Source organism: Raphanus sativus, chromosome 4 (assembly GCF_000801105.2).
Source record: "Raphanus sativus cultivar WK10039 chromosome 4, ASM80110v3, whole genome shotgun sequence".
NCBI classification, from domain to species: Eukaryota; Viridiplantae; Streptophyta; class Magnoliopsida; order Brassicales; family Brassicaceae; genus Raphanus; species Raphanus sativus.
Window position 1 is genome coordinate 1,630,353 of NC_079514.1, and position 16,580 is coordinate 1,646,932.

General features: G+C 38.9%; 4 protein-coding genes and 1 non-coding gene across 9 annotated transcripts; 2 read left to right on the forward strand and 3 right to left on the reverse strand.

Annotated features, from left to right (window-relative positions):
* Window positions 1-4,993: 4,993 nt before the first annotated feature.
* TRNAR-UCU (transfer RNA arginine (anticodon UCU)) lies at window positions 4,994-5,066 on the reverse strand. The gene has a single exon. It is a non-coding gene; the product is annotated as a tRNA-Arg (tRNA).
* A 154-nt stretch (window positions 5,067-5,220) lies between these two features.
* Window positions 5,221-7,753, reverse strand: LOC108854551 (methylcrotonoyl-CoA carboxylase beta chain, mitochondrial). Its single transcript, XM_018628141.2, has 8 exons — window positions 7,263-7,753; window positions 6,735-7,169; window positions 6,580-6,670; window positions 6,267-6,499; window positions 6,023-6,187; window positions 5,726-5,932; window positions 5,576-5,632; window positions 5,221-5,504 (listed from the first exon to the last, which is right to left on the reverse strand). The coding sequence occupies exons 1-8, from the start codon at window positions 7,626-7,628 to the stop codon at window positions 5,301-5,303; spliced, it is 1,758 nt and encodes a 585-aa protein (XP_018483643.1). The 5' UTR covers window positions 7,629-7,753; the 3' UTR covers window positions 5,221-5,300.
* A 93-nt stretch (window positions 7,754-7,846) lies between these two features.
* LOC130510759 (protein DJ-1 homolog C-like) lies at window positions 7,847-10,223 on the forward strand. 3 transcript variants are annotated; one of them, XM_057007374.1, is made up of 8 exons: window positions 7,847-8,153; window positions 8,253-8,453; window positions 8,544-8,693; window positions 8,767-8,946; window positions 9,027-9,116; window positions 9,283-9,483; window positions 9,578-9,696; window positions 9,779-9,978. In XM_057007374.1, the coding sequence occupies exons 1-8, from the start codon at window positions 7,944-7,946 to the stop codon at window positions 9,834-9,836; spliced, it is 1,209 nt and encodes a 402-aa protein (XP_056863354.1). In that variant the 5' UTR covers window positions 7,847-7,943; the 3' UTR covers window positions 9,837-9,978. The 3 variants fall into 3 exon arrangements, with proteins under 3 accessions (XP_056863354.1, XP_056863352.1, XP_056863353.1); XM_057007372.1 differs by having other exon boundaries at window positions 7,859-8,153; window positions 9,559-9,696; window positions 9,779-10,223; XM_057007373.1 differs by having other exon boundaries at window positions 7,861-8,153; window positions 9,027-9,104; window positions 9,559-9,696; window positions 9,779-10,223.
* Window positions 10,224-10,287: 64 nt separating this feature from the next.
* Window positions 10,288-12,828, reverse strand: LOC130510760 (ABSCISIC ACID-INSENSITIVE 5-like protein 6). Of its 3 annotated transcripts, XM_057007377.1 has the most exons (6): window positions 12,361-12,648; window positions 11,412-12,217; window positions 11,007-11,294; window positions 10,864-10,935; window positions 10,738-10,767; window positions 10,288-10,620 (listed from the first exon to the last, which is right to left on the reverse strand). In XM_057007377.1, the coding sequence occupies exons 2-6, from the start codon at window positions 12,174-12,176 to the stop codon at window positions 10,546-10,548; spliced, it is 1,230 nt and encodes a 409-aa protein (XP_056863357.1). In that variant the 5' UTR covers window positions 12,177-12,217; window positions 12,361-12,648; the 3' UTR covers window positions 10,288-10,545. The 3 variants fall into 3 exon arrangements, with proteins under 3 accessions (XP_056863357.1, XP_056863356.1, XP_056863355.1); XM_057007376.1 differs by lacking the exon at window positions 12,361-12,648 and adding an exon at window positions 12,689-12,828 and having other exon boundaries at window positions 10,738-10,935; XM_057007375.1 differs by having other exon boundaries at window positions 10,738-10,935; window positions 12,361-12,650.
* A 2,130-nt stretch (window positions 12,829-14,958) lies between these two features.
* On the forward strand, window positions 14,959-15,904 carry LOC108851601 (uncharacterized). The gene is made up of 2 exons (XM_018625057.2): window positions 14,959-15,418; window positions 15,502-15,904. The coding sequence occupies exons 1-2, from the start codon at window positions 15,043-15,045 to the stop codon at window positions 15,633-15,635; spliced, it is 510 nt and encodes a 169-aa protein (XP_018480559.1). The 5' UTR covers window positions 14,959-15,042; the 3' UTR covers window positions 15,636-15,904.
* The last annotated feature ends 676 nt before the right edge of the window (window positions 15,905-16,580 follow it).

A 16,580-nucleotide genomic window follows, 5' to 3' on the forward strand; every position in this document is an offset into this window, starting at 1 on the left:
AGAAGATTTGATAGAAGGCCCGACTCCATCAAACGTTGACGACGAGGAGCAAACTGCTCAAGGTGGAGGATCTATCTTAAGAGAAACATCTAACAGCTCAGAAGAAGACGTGTGGAGTGAAGAAGATGTAACTGTTTCAGAAACAGAAACAAATTTGGATGATTACATGCTGGCAAGGGACCGAGTTAGAAGGCAAATAAAACCACCATCAAAGTACGAAGACGAGGATTTCGTAGCTTATGCATTAGCAGCAGCAGACGAGATAGAAATAGATGAACCTAAGACCTTCACGGAAGCTATGACGAGTAAGAAAGGGAAGCTATGGAAGAATGGAGCTAACGAAGAGATGGACTCACTCGAACGGAATCGTACATGGATCTTGATCGAGAAACCTGAGAATGCAAAGGTTATTGGATGCAAGTGGATCTTCAAGTTAAAACCGGGGATACCGGGAGTGGAAGAACCAAGGTATAAGGTGAGATTGGTGGCTCAAGGTTTCTCACAACAGGAAGGAATTGATTACAACGAAGTGTTCTCTCCGGTGGTGAAACACGTATCAATTCGCATCATGCTCTCAATCGTGGTTAACAATGACTACGAGCTCGAGCAGATGGACGTAAAGACAGCGTTCTTACACGGGGACCTAGAAGAAAGAATTCTTATGAAGCAACCTGAGGGTTTTGTTAAGAAAGGGGATGAAAACAAAGTGTGCTTGCTTAAGAAATCTTTGTATGGGTTAAAACAATCTCCGAGGCGATGGAACAAGAGGTTTGATTGTTTTATGAAGACTCAACAGTTCGTAAGAAGCAAGGAGGATCCGTGCGTCTACATGAAGAACGTTAAGACGGCACAAGCTGTATTCTTACTCCTATACGTTGATGACATGCTCATAGCCTCGGGAGATAAGCAAGAGATCAAGAACATCAAGGAGAGTTTAAGCAAGGAATTCGAGATGAAAGATTTGGGAAAAGCATCAAGAATATTAGGGATGGATATCATACGAGATAGAGCAAAGGGAACTCTAATATTGTCGCAGGAAAGTTACTTACGGAAGGTGGTGGAGATGTTCGGTATGACGGATGCTAAAGCCGTAGTAACACCAACTTCATCTCAATTCAAGCTAAGGAGTTTAAGACCAGAGCAAAAGGAAGAGGAAAGGGAGTTCATGGAAGAAATTCCCTATTCAAGTGCAGTAGGGAGTATAATGTACGCAATGGTCGGTTCTCGACCGGATCTGGGTTTTGCGGTGGGATTAATAAGCAGATATATGTCTGAACCAGGAAGAGAACACTGGGCAGCTGCTAAGTGGGTTTTAAGGTACCTAACGGGAGCTGCAGGAAGGTGTCTAACGTTTACGAAAGGTTCGAAGTTCAGCATCGAGGGATTTTGCGATTCTGATTACGCAACAGACCTGGACAGAAGAAGGTCTGTTACAGGTTACGTGTTTCAAGTTTGGGGAAATACGATAAGTTGGCGGTCGGGATTACAAGACGTGGTAGCTCTTTCAACAACCGAAGCCGAGTATATGGCTCTAACTGCGGCTGCGAAAGAAGCTTTATGGCTAAGAAGACTATGCAAGGAACTTGGTTTTGATCAAGAAAGTGTCAAGATAAATTGCGATTCACAAAGCGCTATAGCCCTAGCAAAGAATCATGTTCATCACGAGCGAACTAAGCATGTTGACACTAAGTATCATTTCATCAGAGATCTAGTTGAAGATGGCAGTGTTACTCTATCTAAGATCCATACTAGCAAAAACCCAGCAGATTTTCTAACTAAAGCCTTACCCGGGCAGAAGTTTGATCTCTGTTGTGAACTCCTCAAAATAGCCTAAGAAAACGGCACGGCAGGTAACTTCGTTATCGATCACCTCGCACAAGAAGAAGTAATTAAAGTTAGAGCACAAACTTTACTTCTTATCGATAACAAGGAAGCTCAAGGTGGAAGTTACCTGCTACGGAAGATGCGAGGCAAGGAGGTTTCAGCTCAAGGTGGAGTAAGCTGAGATAAACCAAAACAGGAGACAAGATGATTAATGACATGTGAGAGAACGTCTTAAACAGCAAAGTAACGAGCTGAAGGGAGACGAGTACCTCAAAGAGTAACCAGGAGGCTCGGTGGATCGACGGATAAGATTGACGACATGGGAAATGTCTTAAACAGCTAAGTGGAAAGCTGAAGGGAGACATGAGTTGTCGAGACAACAGGAAGAGACGCATACATTTGCGCCTGAAGAGTCTGATCGGAAACATCAAGAGGTTACTAATTTTTTTTTATCAAGTCAGGATAAAGGCAGGAGAAGTAAAGAGATGAACAACTAAAATCGAAGAATTGTAGAACACTTACCGGAAAAGGGGACGTCCGATTTCCGGTGAAGTTTCTCTTATCTCCGATAGTTCTAGAGAAAGGTGGAGTCGCGATCTCCTTTCACGGTGGACAAAGGATCGGAGTAAGAGAGACGCCGTCGCATAGGAAACGTCGATGGTGGGTTCACGAGAATGATTCACGGAGGAGTTGCGCTGAATCTCTTCACAAGGTAAGGCGGAGTGGAAGGTCGAAGACCCTTGACGAAGGATCTGTTCGATTAACGCCATCGCCGCTCGGGATCGTCATCATCGCAAGCAGCATCATCCATGGGAGAAGGAGAGCTCGAAGACGTCTTCGGTGATAACGAAGAAGATGAGAAGAGGAAGCAAATGTGATTAAAGGCCCAAGGTGGAGTTTGTTAGACTAATGGGCCTTAATTAATTTGTCTTGGCCCATCTCTAATTATCATGCAACAAAGAAGAAGTCGGTTAGTAAAAACGGCAAATACGTTAAGGCAAATACGTAAAGGAAATTTGCCATATTACTTTACAATAGAAACTAGGAACTTCTTCATGTATAAATAGGACTTGATAGGCTCATAAGTTAATCATCCAGTCAAGAGAGCAATAGAGATTTAACGAGAGATAGAGATCAAAGAGTTGTGATTTCATCTTTCAAGCATTGTATTAAATCTCAGTTTGGTTTATTCTAATAAAGAGAATACGTTTTGGTCGTTCTTGTTCTAAAGCTATAAAGCACAAGCAAGGTTAAATCCTTACAATAAGAACTAGTAACTTTACACATGCCGAATCTGGCCAAACCACTTAAACATTTCTCTGAGACTCAGATTTTGATATATTCTATAAAATGTCCAAATACTACTATATAATATACTTTTGATGAGATCATACAAGCATTGATAATACCACACTGATTTAATAATTTAAATTTAATTAATTGGGATAAATAAAACAACAGTTTAGTCGTCTTATAAATTAAAAGAAAATAAATCCATAAGTTAAATTCAATTAAGTTCATGCTGAACATTAAGCGCATGAGGTTGATGCGAGTGAGCATGAAGCGTCGAGAGCTGATCATTCAGAGCTTGACATGGATATCTTGTAATCTCTTATGGTCACTAATATTAAAATCATCAACATTTTGTATTATGTCTCTAAAATATCCTCTAAAATATTCCCTTTCAACTCATTGTTATCCATCTTAAACCGAAATGAAAATGAAAATCATGAAGCTACCTGTTTTTCCTTATCTGCATTAATTTCATTTCTTCGACAACTGCATTAACGTCCTAAGAGACTTGAAAAATAAATATAAGAATAATTTGTCATATGTGGAACATGATGTAGATTACACATGATCTAAAAATAAAATAATAATAGTCATTTCATTTCATTCAATTATTTTTTATTTATTGGATGATGGTATACTATTTTCTTGACTGTGTAACTCTGTTACAGTCTTAGCTACAATTAAAGTTTATGGATTGATTTCAATTCAATCGGTCTTAGATTTTAAAATAAATTAAAGTTTTGGATACTTACACACTATAGTGATAATAATAGTATCTCTCATAAAATATTAAATTACTGAGAAAATGAACTACTATCACTCTTTTCTTGGAAAACGATTTTGAAAATTATTCTATGAAGTTTTAATTCCGGCATTTCGACTTATTGGAAAATTAATTTCATTATTTTGAACTTTTGTTACTGAGCTCTTTAGTGGAAGCCAATATGCCAGTTAAACCGCCTTCAACAAAGCTTTGTTGAGTCTGCTCAGAGAGGAGTAGATGGAAGTACATTCCTTTTCCTTGACTCAAAAGCCATTCGATGGTTTTCAAGTTGTGCCACTATTGTACATTTATTTTCCCCAATCTATAAGTTATATTCCCAAAATAGCTTATGCTCAAGAATTTCTATCCAATTTATAAAACAAAAGCTTTATTTACATAAATCATATATTTTCCATATTTTATGTATTTCTTTCAACTCATTGTTATCCATCCTAAACTGAAATGAAAATGAAAATCATGAAGCTACTAGAGTTTTTCTTATCTGCATTGATGTTTTTTTTTGGACAACTACATTAACGTCCTAAGAGACTTGAAAAATAAATATAGGAATGATTAGTCATATGTGGAACCATCATGTAGATTACACATGATCTAAAGATAAAATAATAATAGTCATTTCATTCAATTTTTTATTTATTTATTGGAGGACGATATAATCTTTTGTTGACTGTGTAACTCTGTTACAATCTTAACTGCAATTAAAAAAATCATTCTATGAAATTTTAATTCCGCATTTCGAGTTATTGGGAAAATAATTTCATTATTTTAATTTTTTGTTGTTTTTACTTTCTATTATACTCAGATTTTTTTTCTTTAACAACTTTTGTTGTTTTTACTCTCTATTATACTCAGACTTTTTTTTTTACCGATCAAAATCAGCTTTGTTCTTTAGCTATTTTTTGTAAGATGTTGATTGGGATCAAATTTTGAAGTTTATGTTTCTAATTTCAAAATCAGATCCGTGAAGCACTATTACTCCTCTATCAAAGAGACTGATAGTTTTGTCAACAAAAAAAAAATTTACTCCTCTATCAAAGAGATTATGATAATTTTGTCAACAAAAAAAGGGAAAACAGAGATTATGTTAATACACACACCCGGTGGGGATCGAACCCACAATCGTCTGATTAGAAGTCAGACGCCTTATCCATTGGGCCACGGGTGCCTCTTTGGTACTCAGTCCAATTAAGTTTTATTTAATCACTGTCAAGATTCGAATTCGAACCATATTCCACCATATTCCAGCAATAGTTGAACTTGTTTCTCCTCTTTTTTTTTTTGAACACAACTTGTTTCTCCTCTGTCAGCTAGTTTCAGCAGCTAATATGAAAGTGTTTTTTTCCTTCCACTTCTTTGTTATCTTATTATTTGAAAATGTAAAATGTTTTCAAAGTTGTTTTTACATTCTAAACACACCAAAACGAGTATCTTCTAGAGGACGGTTTGAAGCAGCAGAGAGACAAAGTCCCAAAACCTTTCTTGTATCAGATGGATCAATCACTCCGTCATCCCAAAGCCTCGCCGTTGAGAAGTAAGCATTTGCCTCTCTCTCATATGCATCCACCGTTTTCTTCTTGAACACCTCCTCCTCTTCCTCTGTCCACTGCATATCACACCAAAAAAAAATACTCATCTCTCATCAATGTTGAGAAAAAAAGAAGAAGAGTTCAGTACCTTTATTCCTTGTCTCTTCTTGGTAGCTCTTTCGATCTGACTTAAAACACCAGCCGCCTGCAAAGTTTCTCCTCCTCAAGATGATCAGATTTATTATAAACACATTTTTGATTTTTTTAAAAACATTTTCGGTTCGGATTGGTTTTTTACCTGAGGACCTCCCATGATGCCAATTCTAGCGTTTGGCCACATGAACATGAAGTCTGGACTGAACGCACGTCCACACATCGCATAGTTTCCAGCACCAAAGCTTGCACCCGTTATAATTGTTATCTTTGGTACCTTAGCACAAGAGACTGCCATCACCATTTTCGCTCCAGATTTTGCAATTCCATTAGCCTCAGCTCTTGAACCCACCTGTACATAAAGCAAAAGAAGCTGCTAAGATCAAGACACATGACACACTCTCTATCATGTTAGAACACAACAAGAACACTTTTTAGTTACCATAAAGCCTGTGATGTTCTGTAGAAAAACGAGAGGGATTTTACGCTGAGAGCATAACTCGATGAAGTGAGCTCCTTTCAGTGCAGATTCATTAAACAGTATGCCATTGTTCCCGATGATCCCCACTGTCTGACCATATATTCTAGCGAAACCTGTCACAAGCGTCTACCAAATAAAAAAGTTCAAGTGAGATACAATTAATGGTGGAAGAAAGGGTTAAGAAGACTCGGAAGCGTTTCCTCACAGTGCCGTATTGTTTCTTGAACTCGTCAAACTCACTCCCATCAACAATCCGAGCAATGATAGACCGGACATCGAACTGCTGCTTGTGGTCTACCGGAGCAATGGACCTAAGCTCGGTTACGTCGTAGAGCGGTTCTTTGCACTCAACGTTTTTGCTTCCTTCCGTCCCTTGTTTTGCCGCCATGTGAAGATTCTTGACAATGTTTCTTCCAATAGCGAGTCCATGCAGCTCGTCTGCAAAGATTAGAGCAGCTTCTTTTAGTTCTAAACTCTTAAAGACATGATACAAACAGAAAGAGATTTATATTTACCACCTTGAGCAAAATAATCAGAGACGCCAGAGACATTACAGTGAACCGTTGCGCCTCCTAAATCCTCAGCTGAGACCACCTCTCCTGTGGCAGCCTGTTCATAATATTTTCACTTTAGCTTCATGAAACTAATTAAGACTAAGAAAAAGATGATAAACCTTGACAAGAGGAGGTCCAGCCAAAAATATGGTACCGTTCCCTTTCACCATGACACTCTCATCAGCCATGGCAGGGATATAAGCACCACCGGCAGTGCACGAGCCCAACACGATGGCGATCTGTGGGATCCCTTGTGATGACATAACAGACTCGTTGTAGAAAACTCTACCGAAGTTCTCCTTGTCAGGGAAAACCTCTGCCTGCTTCGGAAGGTAAGCGCCGCCGCTGTCGACTAAGTATATGCAAGGGAGCCTGCACCGAGCAGCGATCTCTTGTGCTCTGAGATGTTTCTTGATGGTTATGGGATAGTAAGTCCCTCCTTTGACTGTGGGATCGTTCGCCATGAACATACAGAGATGGTTATGGATTGGTCCTATCCCTGTGATGATGCCGCCTGATGGTAATGGCTCCTCGTACAGTTCATGTCCTGCAAGCTTCAAAGCATATTCATAGACTCTTCTTCTATCATTCAAACATTAATCTCTTATGCAGCTAGTAATGAGCAAATGAGGTCAAGAATGCAAAACCTGAGAGAGCTCCAAGAAGGAAGAACCAGGATCAAGAAGCTTATCGATCCTTTCTCTAGGCAACAGCTTGTTTCTACTTTTGTTCCTTTTCACAGCTTCCTCTCCACCTCCAGCTAACACCTTTGTGATGTGGGAGCGAAGTTCCGATAAGATCCCTTCCATGGCGACAGAGTTGCTAGAAAAAGCCTCAGACTTTCTATCAACTCCGTCAGGGAGAACTCCAACGCAGAAACCCTTTTGTTGTAGTCCACGGAAGATCCGAAAAGGATCGGACTTTGAATCGGTTCCGGGTCGGATCCTCCATTGATGAACACTAGTAAGCTCTTCAGAAGCTGTAACTGCCCTTCTCCCCAAAAGCCTCAACATTTTTCTTTCGTCTTCTCACTGTCTCTCGAAACCGATCTCACTTCAGACACCACTGAAAGCTCACGACTATTGTCTTTTTTAGTACTACTTTATTACGCAAGCCACTTAATCTGAGTGTGGTGGTGTGTGACAAATTCACTTTAGTGGAAAGGAATAAAAATTGAATCTTTATCCAATCAAACAAAGCCAACATTACGACGATACGACAGCGTTTGGTCTCGGCGTCTTTGCTTTCTTCTAGAGAGATGTAGAGTCTAGTAGATAAGACTCTCTCTCTCTCTCTCTCTCTCTCTCTCTCTGCATTAGCAATCGTCAATGTTGTCTTTGGGTGTTTCGCTGAGTCCAACTTTAACAGAGCGGAGGCTCATGTCTTCGATGTGTTCTGTCTCCACGATGGTTGCTTTGGTTTCTTTACCAGTGTCAAAAAGGAAGCCCCGAAGTTTAGGACTCAACGCTTCAGCGTCACCAAGTACTGAACCAACAACGCCATATATCGATGTTGACGTCGTGTCTACTTCCAAAAAGGTTTCTGTTTTACACCTTCTAAGAGTCTAAAGTTCACAGCTTTGCTTAGTGTCTAGAGAGAAACAGAGGAAAGGGATTTGATAAAACCATGTTTTGTAGGTGCTTGTTCCGATTGGATACGGTACGGAGGAGATCGAAGCTGTTGTGTTAGTTGATGTTCTACGGCGAGCTGGTGCAGAGGTCACTCTTGCTTCCGTGGAGCAGAAGCTAGAGGTTGAAGGGTCTTCAGGGACCAAGTTGCTTGCTGATGTCTTAATCTCAAAATGTGCCGAACAAGTTTTTGATCTTGTTGCTTTGCCTGTAAAGTTTCCTCTTTTTCATTTTTTTTTTGGAATTAAGACATTAACAAATCTTCTGCTTTTGGCTGATTCATTATCAAATTGTTGGAAGGGAGGTATGCCTGGTGCTGTTAGGTTAAGAGACTGTGTGACTCTGGAGAAGATCATGAAGAGACAAGCTGAAGATAAGAGGTTGTACGGTGCTATATCCATGGCTCCTGCTGTTACTCTTCTTCCATGGGGACTTTTGACTAGAAAGAAGGTATAAAGCTAAAAGGAATGTAACTTATCATTTCATTTTCATTTTCTTAACTTGGTGTAGTTCATTGTGCAAGACAACAGGACATCCTGCTTTTTTCGGGAAGCTGCCTACGTTTTGGGCTGTGAAGACAAACATTCAGATCTCAGGGGAGCTTACAACTAGCCGTGGACCAGGCACTTCTTTTCAGTTTGCTCTTTCCTTGGCTAACCAGCTCTTTGGAGAAACCACAGCCAAAACCGTTGAAGAGGTTCTGGTATGTAACTTACTTGGATCATTCTTTTTCTTTATCCATCTTGATATGTAACAAGTCTTCTTTTCTAACCATTTGTCCAGCTTCTGCGTGATGGTTACCAGAATCCTAAGACGGAAGAGTTTAATAGCGTTGACTGGTCTCTAAACCGCACACCTCGTGTAAGGCAGCATGTATGCTATGACCAATGCATTTCCATGTAATCTCATGAAATGAGGATATGATGATAACTGTTTATTTTTTTGGTTATTTTATTTTTATTGTCTGTGGAGTGCTGTTTTAGCTGGCTGATTCTTGTAGGTTCTGTGAAAATGATTTTAATGATGTAACTAAATTCAGGTTCTTATGCCGGTAGCTAATGGTTCTGAAGAGGTTGAAGTGGTCACAATTGCAGATGTTCTTAGAAGAGCCAAAGTAGATGTCACAGTCGCATCAGTAGAAAGATCTTTGCGGATTACAGCATCTCAAGGAACCAAAATTGTCACCGACAAATTGATCGGTGAAGCTGCTGAATCATCATATGATCTAATCCTTCTTCCGGTAAAGACATTAAAGATCACTATAGCCATATTGTTGTTTATTACAATGGTGAATAACTTTGATGTGTTGGCCTAGGGAGGCCATGCTGGCTCAGAACGTCTACAGAAGTCTAAACATCTCAAGAAGCTACTCAAAGAACAACAAGAAGCTGGGAGAATATATGGAGCTGCTAACTCTTCATCAACTGTCCTGCATAAACACGGTTTACTCAGGGTAAACTGAAGATTATTTCTTTTTTGTTCTTTTCTGTTCTAGATATGAGCAAACACTGTACACGGTATGAATCCTATTGCAGGAGAAGAGAACAGTTGTGTACATTTCAGAGACAGACGGGCGTGCAAATGACCGAATGATCCAAGGGGCAGAAGTTGTTATAGATGGAAACGTAATTACAAGTTTGGGGCTCGCAACTGTTACTAATTTTTCTCTAGCTATTGTTAGTAAGCTGTTTGGACATGGTAGAGCAAGAAGTGTTTCAGAAGGGCTTGTGCATGAGTATCGAGGGAATTTGAAGGCATCTTGATCAAGATACACAGTTAGAGGATGAGTCCACTGCTGATCTTATACTGAAGTCTTTTGTTCAGCATTTTGGTAGCAACCCATCTCTATCCAGGGATTTTTCATGAGACAACCCTAGGAAATTTTGCCAGTTAAGTTAGTTTTGTATAAGATTTTGTATTCCCAGTTGGAGACTACAGCATATGGTTCATTCTAAACTTGATGTTTCCATTTGTATACTCTCTTGTACGTTGTTGATTTGGTCTCAAAAGTAGTTATTAGTCTTTGGAATAAGGTCCACGCAGGTTACAAGCATAAATCCACTCTAGTTAAGTCACAAAGATGTTGGACATTGACACGTCCTATAAAGCAACATGAAGATCCATTACATCAGGAAGATTTGAAAAACAAAAAAAAAACAAAAGATGCTACAAGAAAACAGAACAAAAGAGTGTTGTTCATCAATCTCTGTTACATAGGCCTAAGTTACATACAAAGCTAGCTTCTATTATTCTGTGTTCTATAACTTCGGCTCTTTGTTGAGTTCCTTCGGCGATAAGCTCTCTACCAAGGACCTGTCGATGTCCGTCGCAGGCATTGCCTTTTGCACCCCAATGGCTGGCGCATTGGCTCCAGAAGCTGCAAAAACAAATGAGCCAATCTCTGTTAATTATCAAAACTTGTTGGATTAGTCTTTATGTTAAGATGTGATGTTTCACTTCATTGTGCAAGACTCGAGAAAAGAAGAGACAGTACCTGTTTTTTCTGCTTTTCCATGATTTCAACCTGCATGAAACATTTGATCAATTGGTCAGAACAGCAAAAAAATATAAAAATACATCCCAATTGAAAAGTCTCAAGATAGGAAGAAGCGAGGCACACTTGTTTCCTATGCAACTCTTCATTCAGCTCTTTCAGCTGTGCAACTTCTGCCTCCAACTCCAACGTATAAGCCTGTTCAGGCAGCGAAATGAAAAACTAAATAACTATACCAAACGGTGGTTTTAAAGTAAATGGGCACTCACTTGCTTGCGAGCGCGGGATCTTGCAGCTGATTCCCTATTCTTAATCATCCTTTTTTGCCTCCTCTCAATCACTTTCTCCAGGACTGCGCCTGTTTTTCTTCCGCGGCCAAACATGTAAGGAACAGGTAACAGAGATGCATCCATGTTACTCTTTGGAGTCAGATTAGGTGACATCTGGCTTCCAGGAGACACTGCTGGAACCGTAACTCCTGTTTTAAAATCAACAGCTTGGAGAAGATTATTGTTCATAGGCCTGTCCCTAACTCCAAGAATTGAAGGCTTCACTTCCTGGCAGTACGAAAAAAGCAAACCAATGTCAGTTTAACTAAAACATAATTACATACAAAACCAGCTTAATCTTCAACATGAAAACTGTACTGACTGTATCTTGAGGTTCTTAGTCACCTGTGTTGGAGGTTGAGAACGGTTGTCCAAACCAACAGTGTTAGAAAACGCCACAGTGGTCTGTTTGGGAAAAGGTCTCTCCTGCTTCTGTATCAGTTGTTGCGGCTGCTGCACCTTCTGTGGCTGCAGAGTTTGAGTTGTCAGCAGATTGGGTCTCACTGTGGCTCCACAAGGCTGGTTAGGACCAAACCCATTAGGAGCTGAATCCAGACCTGCATTACTGCCAAACCCATAGAACCCAGCATCGAAGTTATCAATCCTCTCCACCTGACCTTGCTGAGGTTCTTCCCTGACCACACCCGCCTTGAGCAAGAACTCCTCCAAAGTCATCTCTCCCAAGGTCTGTTGCCTCTGAGGAACTCCACTCGCTCCAGTCTCATCCTCCTCCCTCATCAGCTCCTTCCAGACATCATCAACCCTTTTCTGACTAATCGTACGAGGCAAGTTAATTGACCCTTGTCTCTGCAAACCACCAGTTTCTCCTCCCACACCAACAGACAAACCCCCATTGTTGTCAACGCTGTTCATCATGAAGTGGCTTTCCTCAGCTGTCCATATGTTCTTCAAGAGCTCGTCCATGTTCATGGACCCAAAATCCTTGCCAATCCCAGTCCCACCACCACCCCACGAGTTCTGAAACTCATCAAAGGTCAACGAGAACACCGAGTTCTGTCTGGTCAATGCAAGACCAGTCCCCAAAGTTGGTTGCTTTGCGTTAAATACTTCATTTCTCACAACATCAACAAAGTTCATACGAGATCCCATCCTCTTACGTACGTTTCTTCTCAAATCAAGCTATATGACCCCTTCAAGTGAACAAACAAGCAGAGGTTATGATTTTAATCATACATCCATTACATACAAAAAAAAAATGTTGATCTCATTCAAACAGTTTGAAACAGAGAAAGAATCTAAAAAATCACTGGTAAAGTATTAATCTTTAGAATACCAATACTCATAAGAGAGTGTATCCGTGAAGAAAGAATCAGACTTTATCAATGGGAAGCTAGATTTCGTCTCTACAAAAGATTGAGAAGAAGAAGCAGAGCAAACAGTGAAAACAGAGGAGAATAAAAACACCCAATTATATGCTTATATATACGGCGGGAAAATTTATGATTCTGATCCAATCAATGAATCCGAAACAAGAAACCAATCAGTGATAGTAGTACACAAAAATGAATTAAATTAAAATGGTTAAAAAACAATGAAGCAGCTCAGTCATACAAACCAACAAAGAGAGAAAATTAAAGGAGGAAGCTTTTATTTTGCATTACCTTTTTGGAAACTCACTATTTCCTTTTTGAGAAAGGAAAAGACCTGAAAGTATATATCAAAGAGAGAGAGATGGTTGAGACTAGAGAGAGGGAGAGATGGACAAGTGTCCAAGGTGCGACACTCGTCGGTATATAAAGATGGGTTCCGTCTGTTTGGACTCTGAGATTATTTTATTCTCGACATGGTTTTAAATAACCAATGCCCTCTCTTTGACGTCAGATCGTGCGTGTAACAAATGTATTGGACAACGTTGTCCAATGAGAAACACTGCTTTTCTCAAATAATTAGAGACTGCAACGAATGGTGATTCGCAAAGTGTATCCTTATTGGCCGTTAGATTCCCTTTTGCACCCTATACGAATGATGTTTATCAGCCACATGGCGCGCATTCAACGCCCTTGTAAACAATTAAAATTAAGCAACAAAACTTATAACCCTCTGTATTGATCGATTTTCACATGTGATGTCATCTTCTCTTAAATTTATTTTATTATAGACTCTAATCTTTTGACTCTGTTCTCAATGCAAGTGCCTCTCCGTGTCTTCTATCTTTTATTTCTATTTTCAAATCATATTTTAATAATGTTTTGAAAGAATCTACTGGATTAGGAAAGTCTAATTTGCATAAACATATAAAAAATGGAACCGTGAGCTTGTAGAATTCACATGGGACTCCACTCTAGTCTTTTGGAGACATGTTGTTTCCTTTATTAGATTTGATTAGTATAACAAATATATGTCATGACACCTATGTATTTTCCTATTGTTTTATTTTGCGTCCAGAACTATAAGTTGATAAGAGTGGTTATAGTCTTAGAAAGAGGTCTACTGATTGGAGATCTCTCAATTAGAAAAATAAATGACTGTTGGGAGAAAGCTTTGAGGCATAGCAAAGTATATTTTCCTAGTAAATGCATATGCTTTTGAAGTGAATGGCTCAAATAATGTTAGCTCGAAGGTTAAGCACTCTTACACGCAATCCAATCATGTGGACCAAATATCTTCAATTGTTTTTATGTGGAAGAGGACTGTAGTCAGATTTTATGCTCGATAAAAGTAGCTTCAAATAGCTTTAAGCCTTCAACTAAAGCTATGTGTTTCCTCTTTATATGATCCGTTGATAGTCTTAAGTCGTGGGCTTTATATGGGCTCTAAATTTGTCTGTCTTATTCAGTAGGCTTGAACTTAAGTGAGTTGCACTGATGATTAGACATGGACAACTCTGAACTATTTGTTTCCAACGAACTGGTTGATATGTGTTGAATCAAACCGGAAATTTGAACTCAGAATTTCAACCGGTTTATCTGGTTTAGGGACATCTGGTGGGAAAAAGATTCCAAGTTTGCTTCCGAAGTTTAAAGTCTCAACAAAGAAAGCTTCTTTATTTCGGCCATGACACAGCCTGTCTTTGTCATGTGGACAGCTTACGATTACTTTAGCAGAAAGTCAGTCGCAAAGGACAGGAAATGACACTGCGAGATGTATGTATAATGTATGAACGGTTTGAATCCTTGAATCCTCATTTTTTGGTTTAAACTATTAATTTACAACAGAAAGATAAGGCTTTTCTCCCTCTTTTGCTAGCAACTTTTGTTCAGATAATTTATTACTTTAAATTCATTTGTCCGAGGTAATTATTACCATTAACACACGTTACAGACCTCATAATTAAATGGTTTTATTTTTATGTAAGTTCAAATCGAATTTCTTCTTTAAAATAAAACAACTTAGTTTGAGTACAAAATGAATAGTCTATGACAACATCAAATCCCCATAACATTATTATTCTGTTTGTCAGAATCAAATTTTACCAGCTGTGAAACGGATCCAGTTGACCCGACCGGCTACCTTTTGTGCATTCCTACTTCTGCTACCGTCAACGATTCTCATTCTATTATTGGAATTTACCATGTCTGAAGTTTCAGATTCGGTCCTTGACTATTTGATTTCCATGCAATACTTACAATGACATGATGACTTTATAAAAAAGTGAATAAACACTTTAATTTGAAAAATATATATCTTCGGAGTTTGGCCAAAACAATAATGTTTCTACCTCATATTTTCTAGGTTGATATCCATAGTATATAATTATTTTAACTAATACTACTACTAAAGAAAAAGTTTTCAGAGATATATGGAAGTAAAGTATAAAGTTAGGGGTAGATTTAATATTTTGATAGTAAAGTAACTTTCCATTTATACACATAGTTAAATATGGAAGTATACTAAAAGTTAGTATATATAGAAAGAAGTGCTCCGCACGCGGTTTTGCGTATGTGTTATTAAAAACACCGAAGAGGAGGGAATAGCGCCCCCAAAAAACAAAACAAAAAAACCTAGCCGCTTCAAAATGTCGAAACGCAACGCATCGCTGTCGCAACCGCCGCCAAGACCGCTGATAAAGCAGCACTCGTGGTCGCCGGACGCCGATCGGGAAGAGGCTTGGCTCAGGAAGAAAGGTAAAAGACCATCGGGACGACTCGGTCGTAGCAAGAGCGTGACGGACGAAGATCTGGAAGAGCTCAAAGGATGCATCGAGCTCGGGTTCGGATTCGAGCCTGATTCGCCGGAGCTGGATCCGAGGCTGTCCGAAACTATACCGGCTCTGGGGTTGTACTGCGCCGTTAATAAACAGTATAGGAGTGGATTGTCGAGGACTTCGTCTCTCTCGTCGGTTGCGTCGGAAGGTGAAGTGAGTAATTCGAGCACGACGATCGTTGACCAAGGTATGTCTGAAACTCAAACTCAAACTCTTTTTTTGTTTTCTTTTGTAAATTTATTTATTTGTTTTTTTTAATTGGGAGAGAAGGTGATGATCCAGAGACGATGAAGTTGAGGTTGAAGCAATGGGCTCAGGTGGTTGCTTGTTCGGTGCGACAATTCTCCGGCGAACCAAATTCAATGTTGAATAATAATAATAATAACAATAAGATTGATGATTAATGACTGAATATTTTGTTCTCTCGAGGACTTAATTGTTTGTTTGTTCTGATGTGATTGTACAAAGGAATGACAGTTTTGTTCAAAAATAGCTGTGATTTTTTTTCTTCTAGAAATTTGATTTAGACTCTTAATAGTAGTAGTATCGTTTAACCAAAATTATTATTTCAAATGTTTTTTCGGTTCTATCTTTTTTAATTTTCAGGAAATTGTTGTTTGGGTTTCTTTGTATCTGGGAAATTAATTGGTTGAAAGGAATTGTTTCTTGCATCTTCTCAAGTGTATAAACCAAATCACATGTAATAGTGAAATTGGCTAAACATTCATTGATATTTTATTTTCTGTGTAAAACATGGCAGTGTATTTAACAAGTTTAGGGGTTTATAGGTTCGCATTTTAGTATGGGCTTTCATAACATGTAGATTTGACGAAAGTTTTCAAAATGTTCTTAAGAGATTTATACATAGTTAGAGTCTTGATAAGAAAAAACCCCAATAATCACAAAGAAAGATGTAAAAACAGAAGATTGATCCGGCCCGTTAATATGTAACTCGTTTAAGGCCCAAGTATATTCACGAACAGATTTAGATATTTAGCCATAACAATGTTGTACTTGTAAAAGAACCGTTGTAACTTATAATAGAAAGTTCCTTAAACACAAGGACAGATATATATACTAGTATCATTCTTACCGGATAATTTGGTTGACTCGCAAGATATTTATTTTGGTTTGGCAAACAAAAGGACAGATATTTTTGTTGGTAATGAGCAGATATTCTCTTTTCATGGGCACAACTACTACCCACGTCAGCAAGGATCTCATATTGCGGAAAAATATCCATTCGCCAAACCACTGGCTAATTTTTTAATTAGGTTAGTTCCCCGGATTTATCTCATTATCCAAAATTCAAAATATATTTTAATGATAGTTGATACTAATAATAATCT

What these genes read in the sequence shown, in the direction of transcription:
- LOC108854551 (XM_018628141.2), bottom strand. Translation starts at nt 7,628, where the DNA reads ATGTTGAGGCTTTTGGGGAGAAGGGCAGTTACAGCTTCTGAAGAGCTT. An exon ending in CCTTCTTGGAGCTCTCTCAG is followed by an intron (nt 7,170 to 7,262) that starts GTTTTGCATTCT and finishes TATGCTTTGAAG; the next exon opens with CTTGCAGGACATGAACTGTA. An exon ending in TCAAGAAACAATACGGCACT is followed by an intron (nt 6,188 to 6,266) that starts GTGAGGAAACGC and finishes TTTATTTGGTAG; the next exon opens with ACGCTTGTGACAGGTTTCGC.
- LOC130510759 (XM_057007372.1), top strand. Translation starts at nt 7,944, where the DNA reads ATGTTGTCTTTGGGTGTTTCGCTGAGTCCAACTTTAACAGAGCGGAGG. An exon ending in AAACCGTTGAAGAGGTTCTG is followed by an intron (nt 8,947 to 9,026) that starts GTATGTAACTTA and finishes CCATTTGTCCAG; the next exon opens with CTTCTGCGTGATGGTTACCA. An exon ending in ATGATCTAATCCTTCTTCCG is followed by an intron (nt 9,484 to 9,558) that starts GTAAAGACATTA and finishes GTGTTGGCCTAG; the next exon opens with GGAGGCCATGCTGGCTCAGA.
- LOC130510760 (XM_057007376.1), bottom strand. Translation starts at nt 12,176, where the DNA reads ATGGGATCTCGTATGAACTTTGTTGATGTTGTGAGAAATGAAGTATTT. An exon ending in GATCCCGCGCTCGCAAGCAA is followed by an intron (nt 10,936 to 11,006) that starts GTGAGTGCCCAT and finishes CTGCCTGAACAG; the next exon opens with GCTTATACGTTGGAGTTGGA. An exon ending in TGGAAAAGCAGAAAAAACAG is followed by an intron (nt 10,621 to 10,737) that starts GTACTGTCTCTT and finishes TTGTTTTTGCAG; the next exon opens with CTTCTGGAGCCAATGCGCCA.
- LOC108851601 (XM_018625057.2), top strand. Translation starts at nt 15,043, where the DNA reads ATGTCGAAACGCAACGCATCGCTGTCGCAACCGCCGCCAAGACCGCTG. An exon ending in CACGACGATCGTTGACCAAG is followed by an intron (nt 15,419 to 15,501) that starts GTATGTCTGAAA and finishes TTGGGAGAGAAG; the next exon opens with GTGATGATCCAGAGACGATG.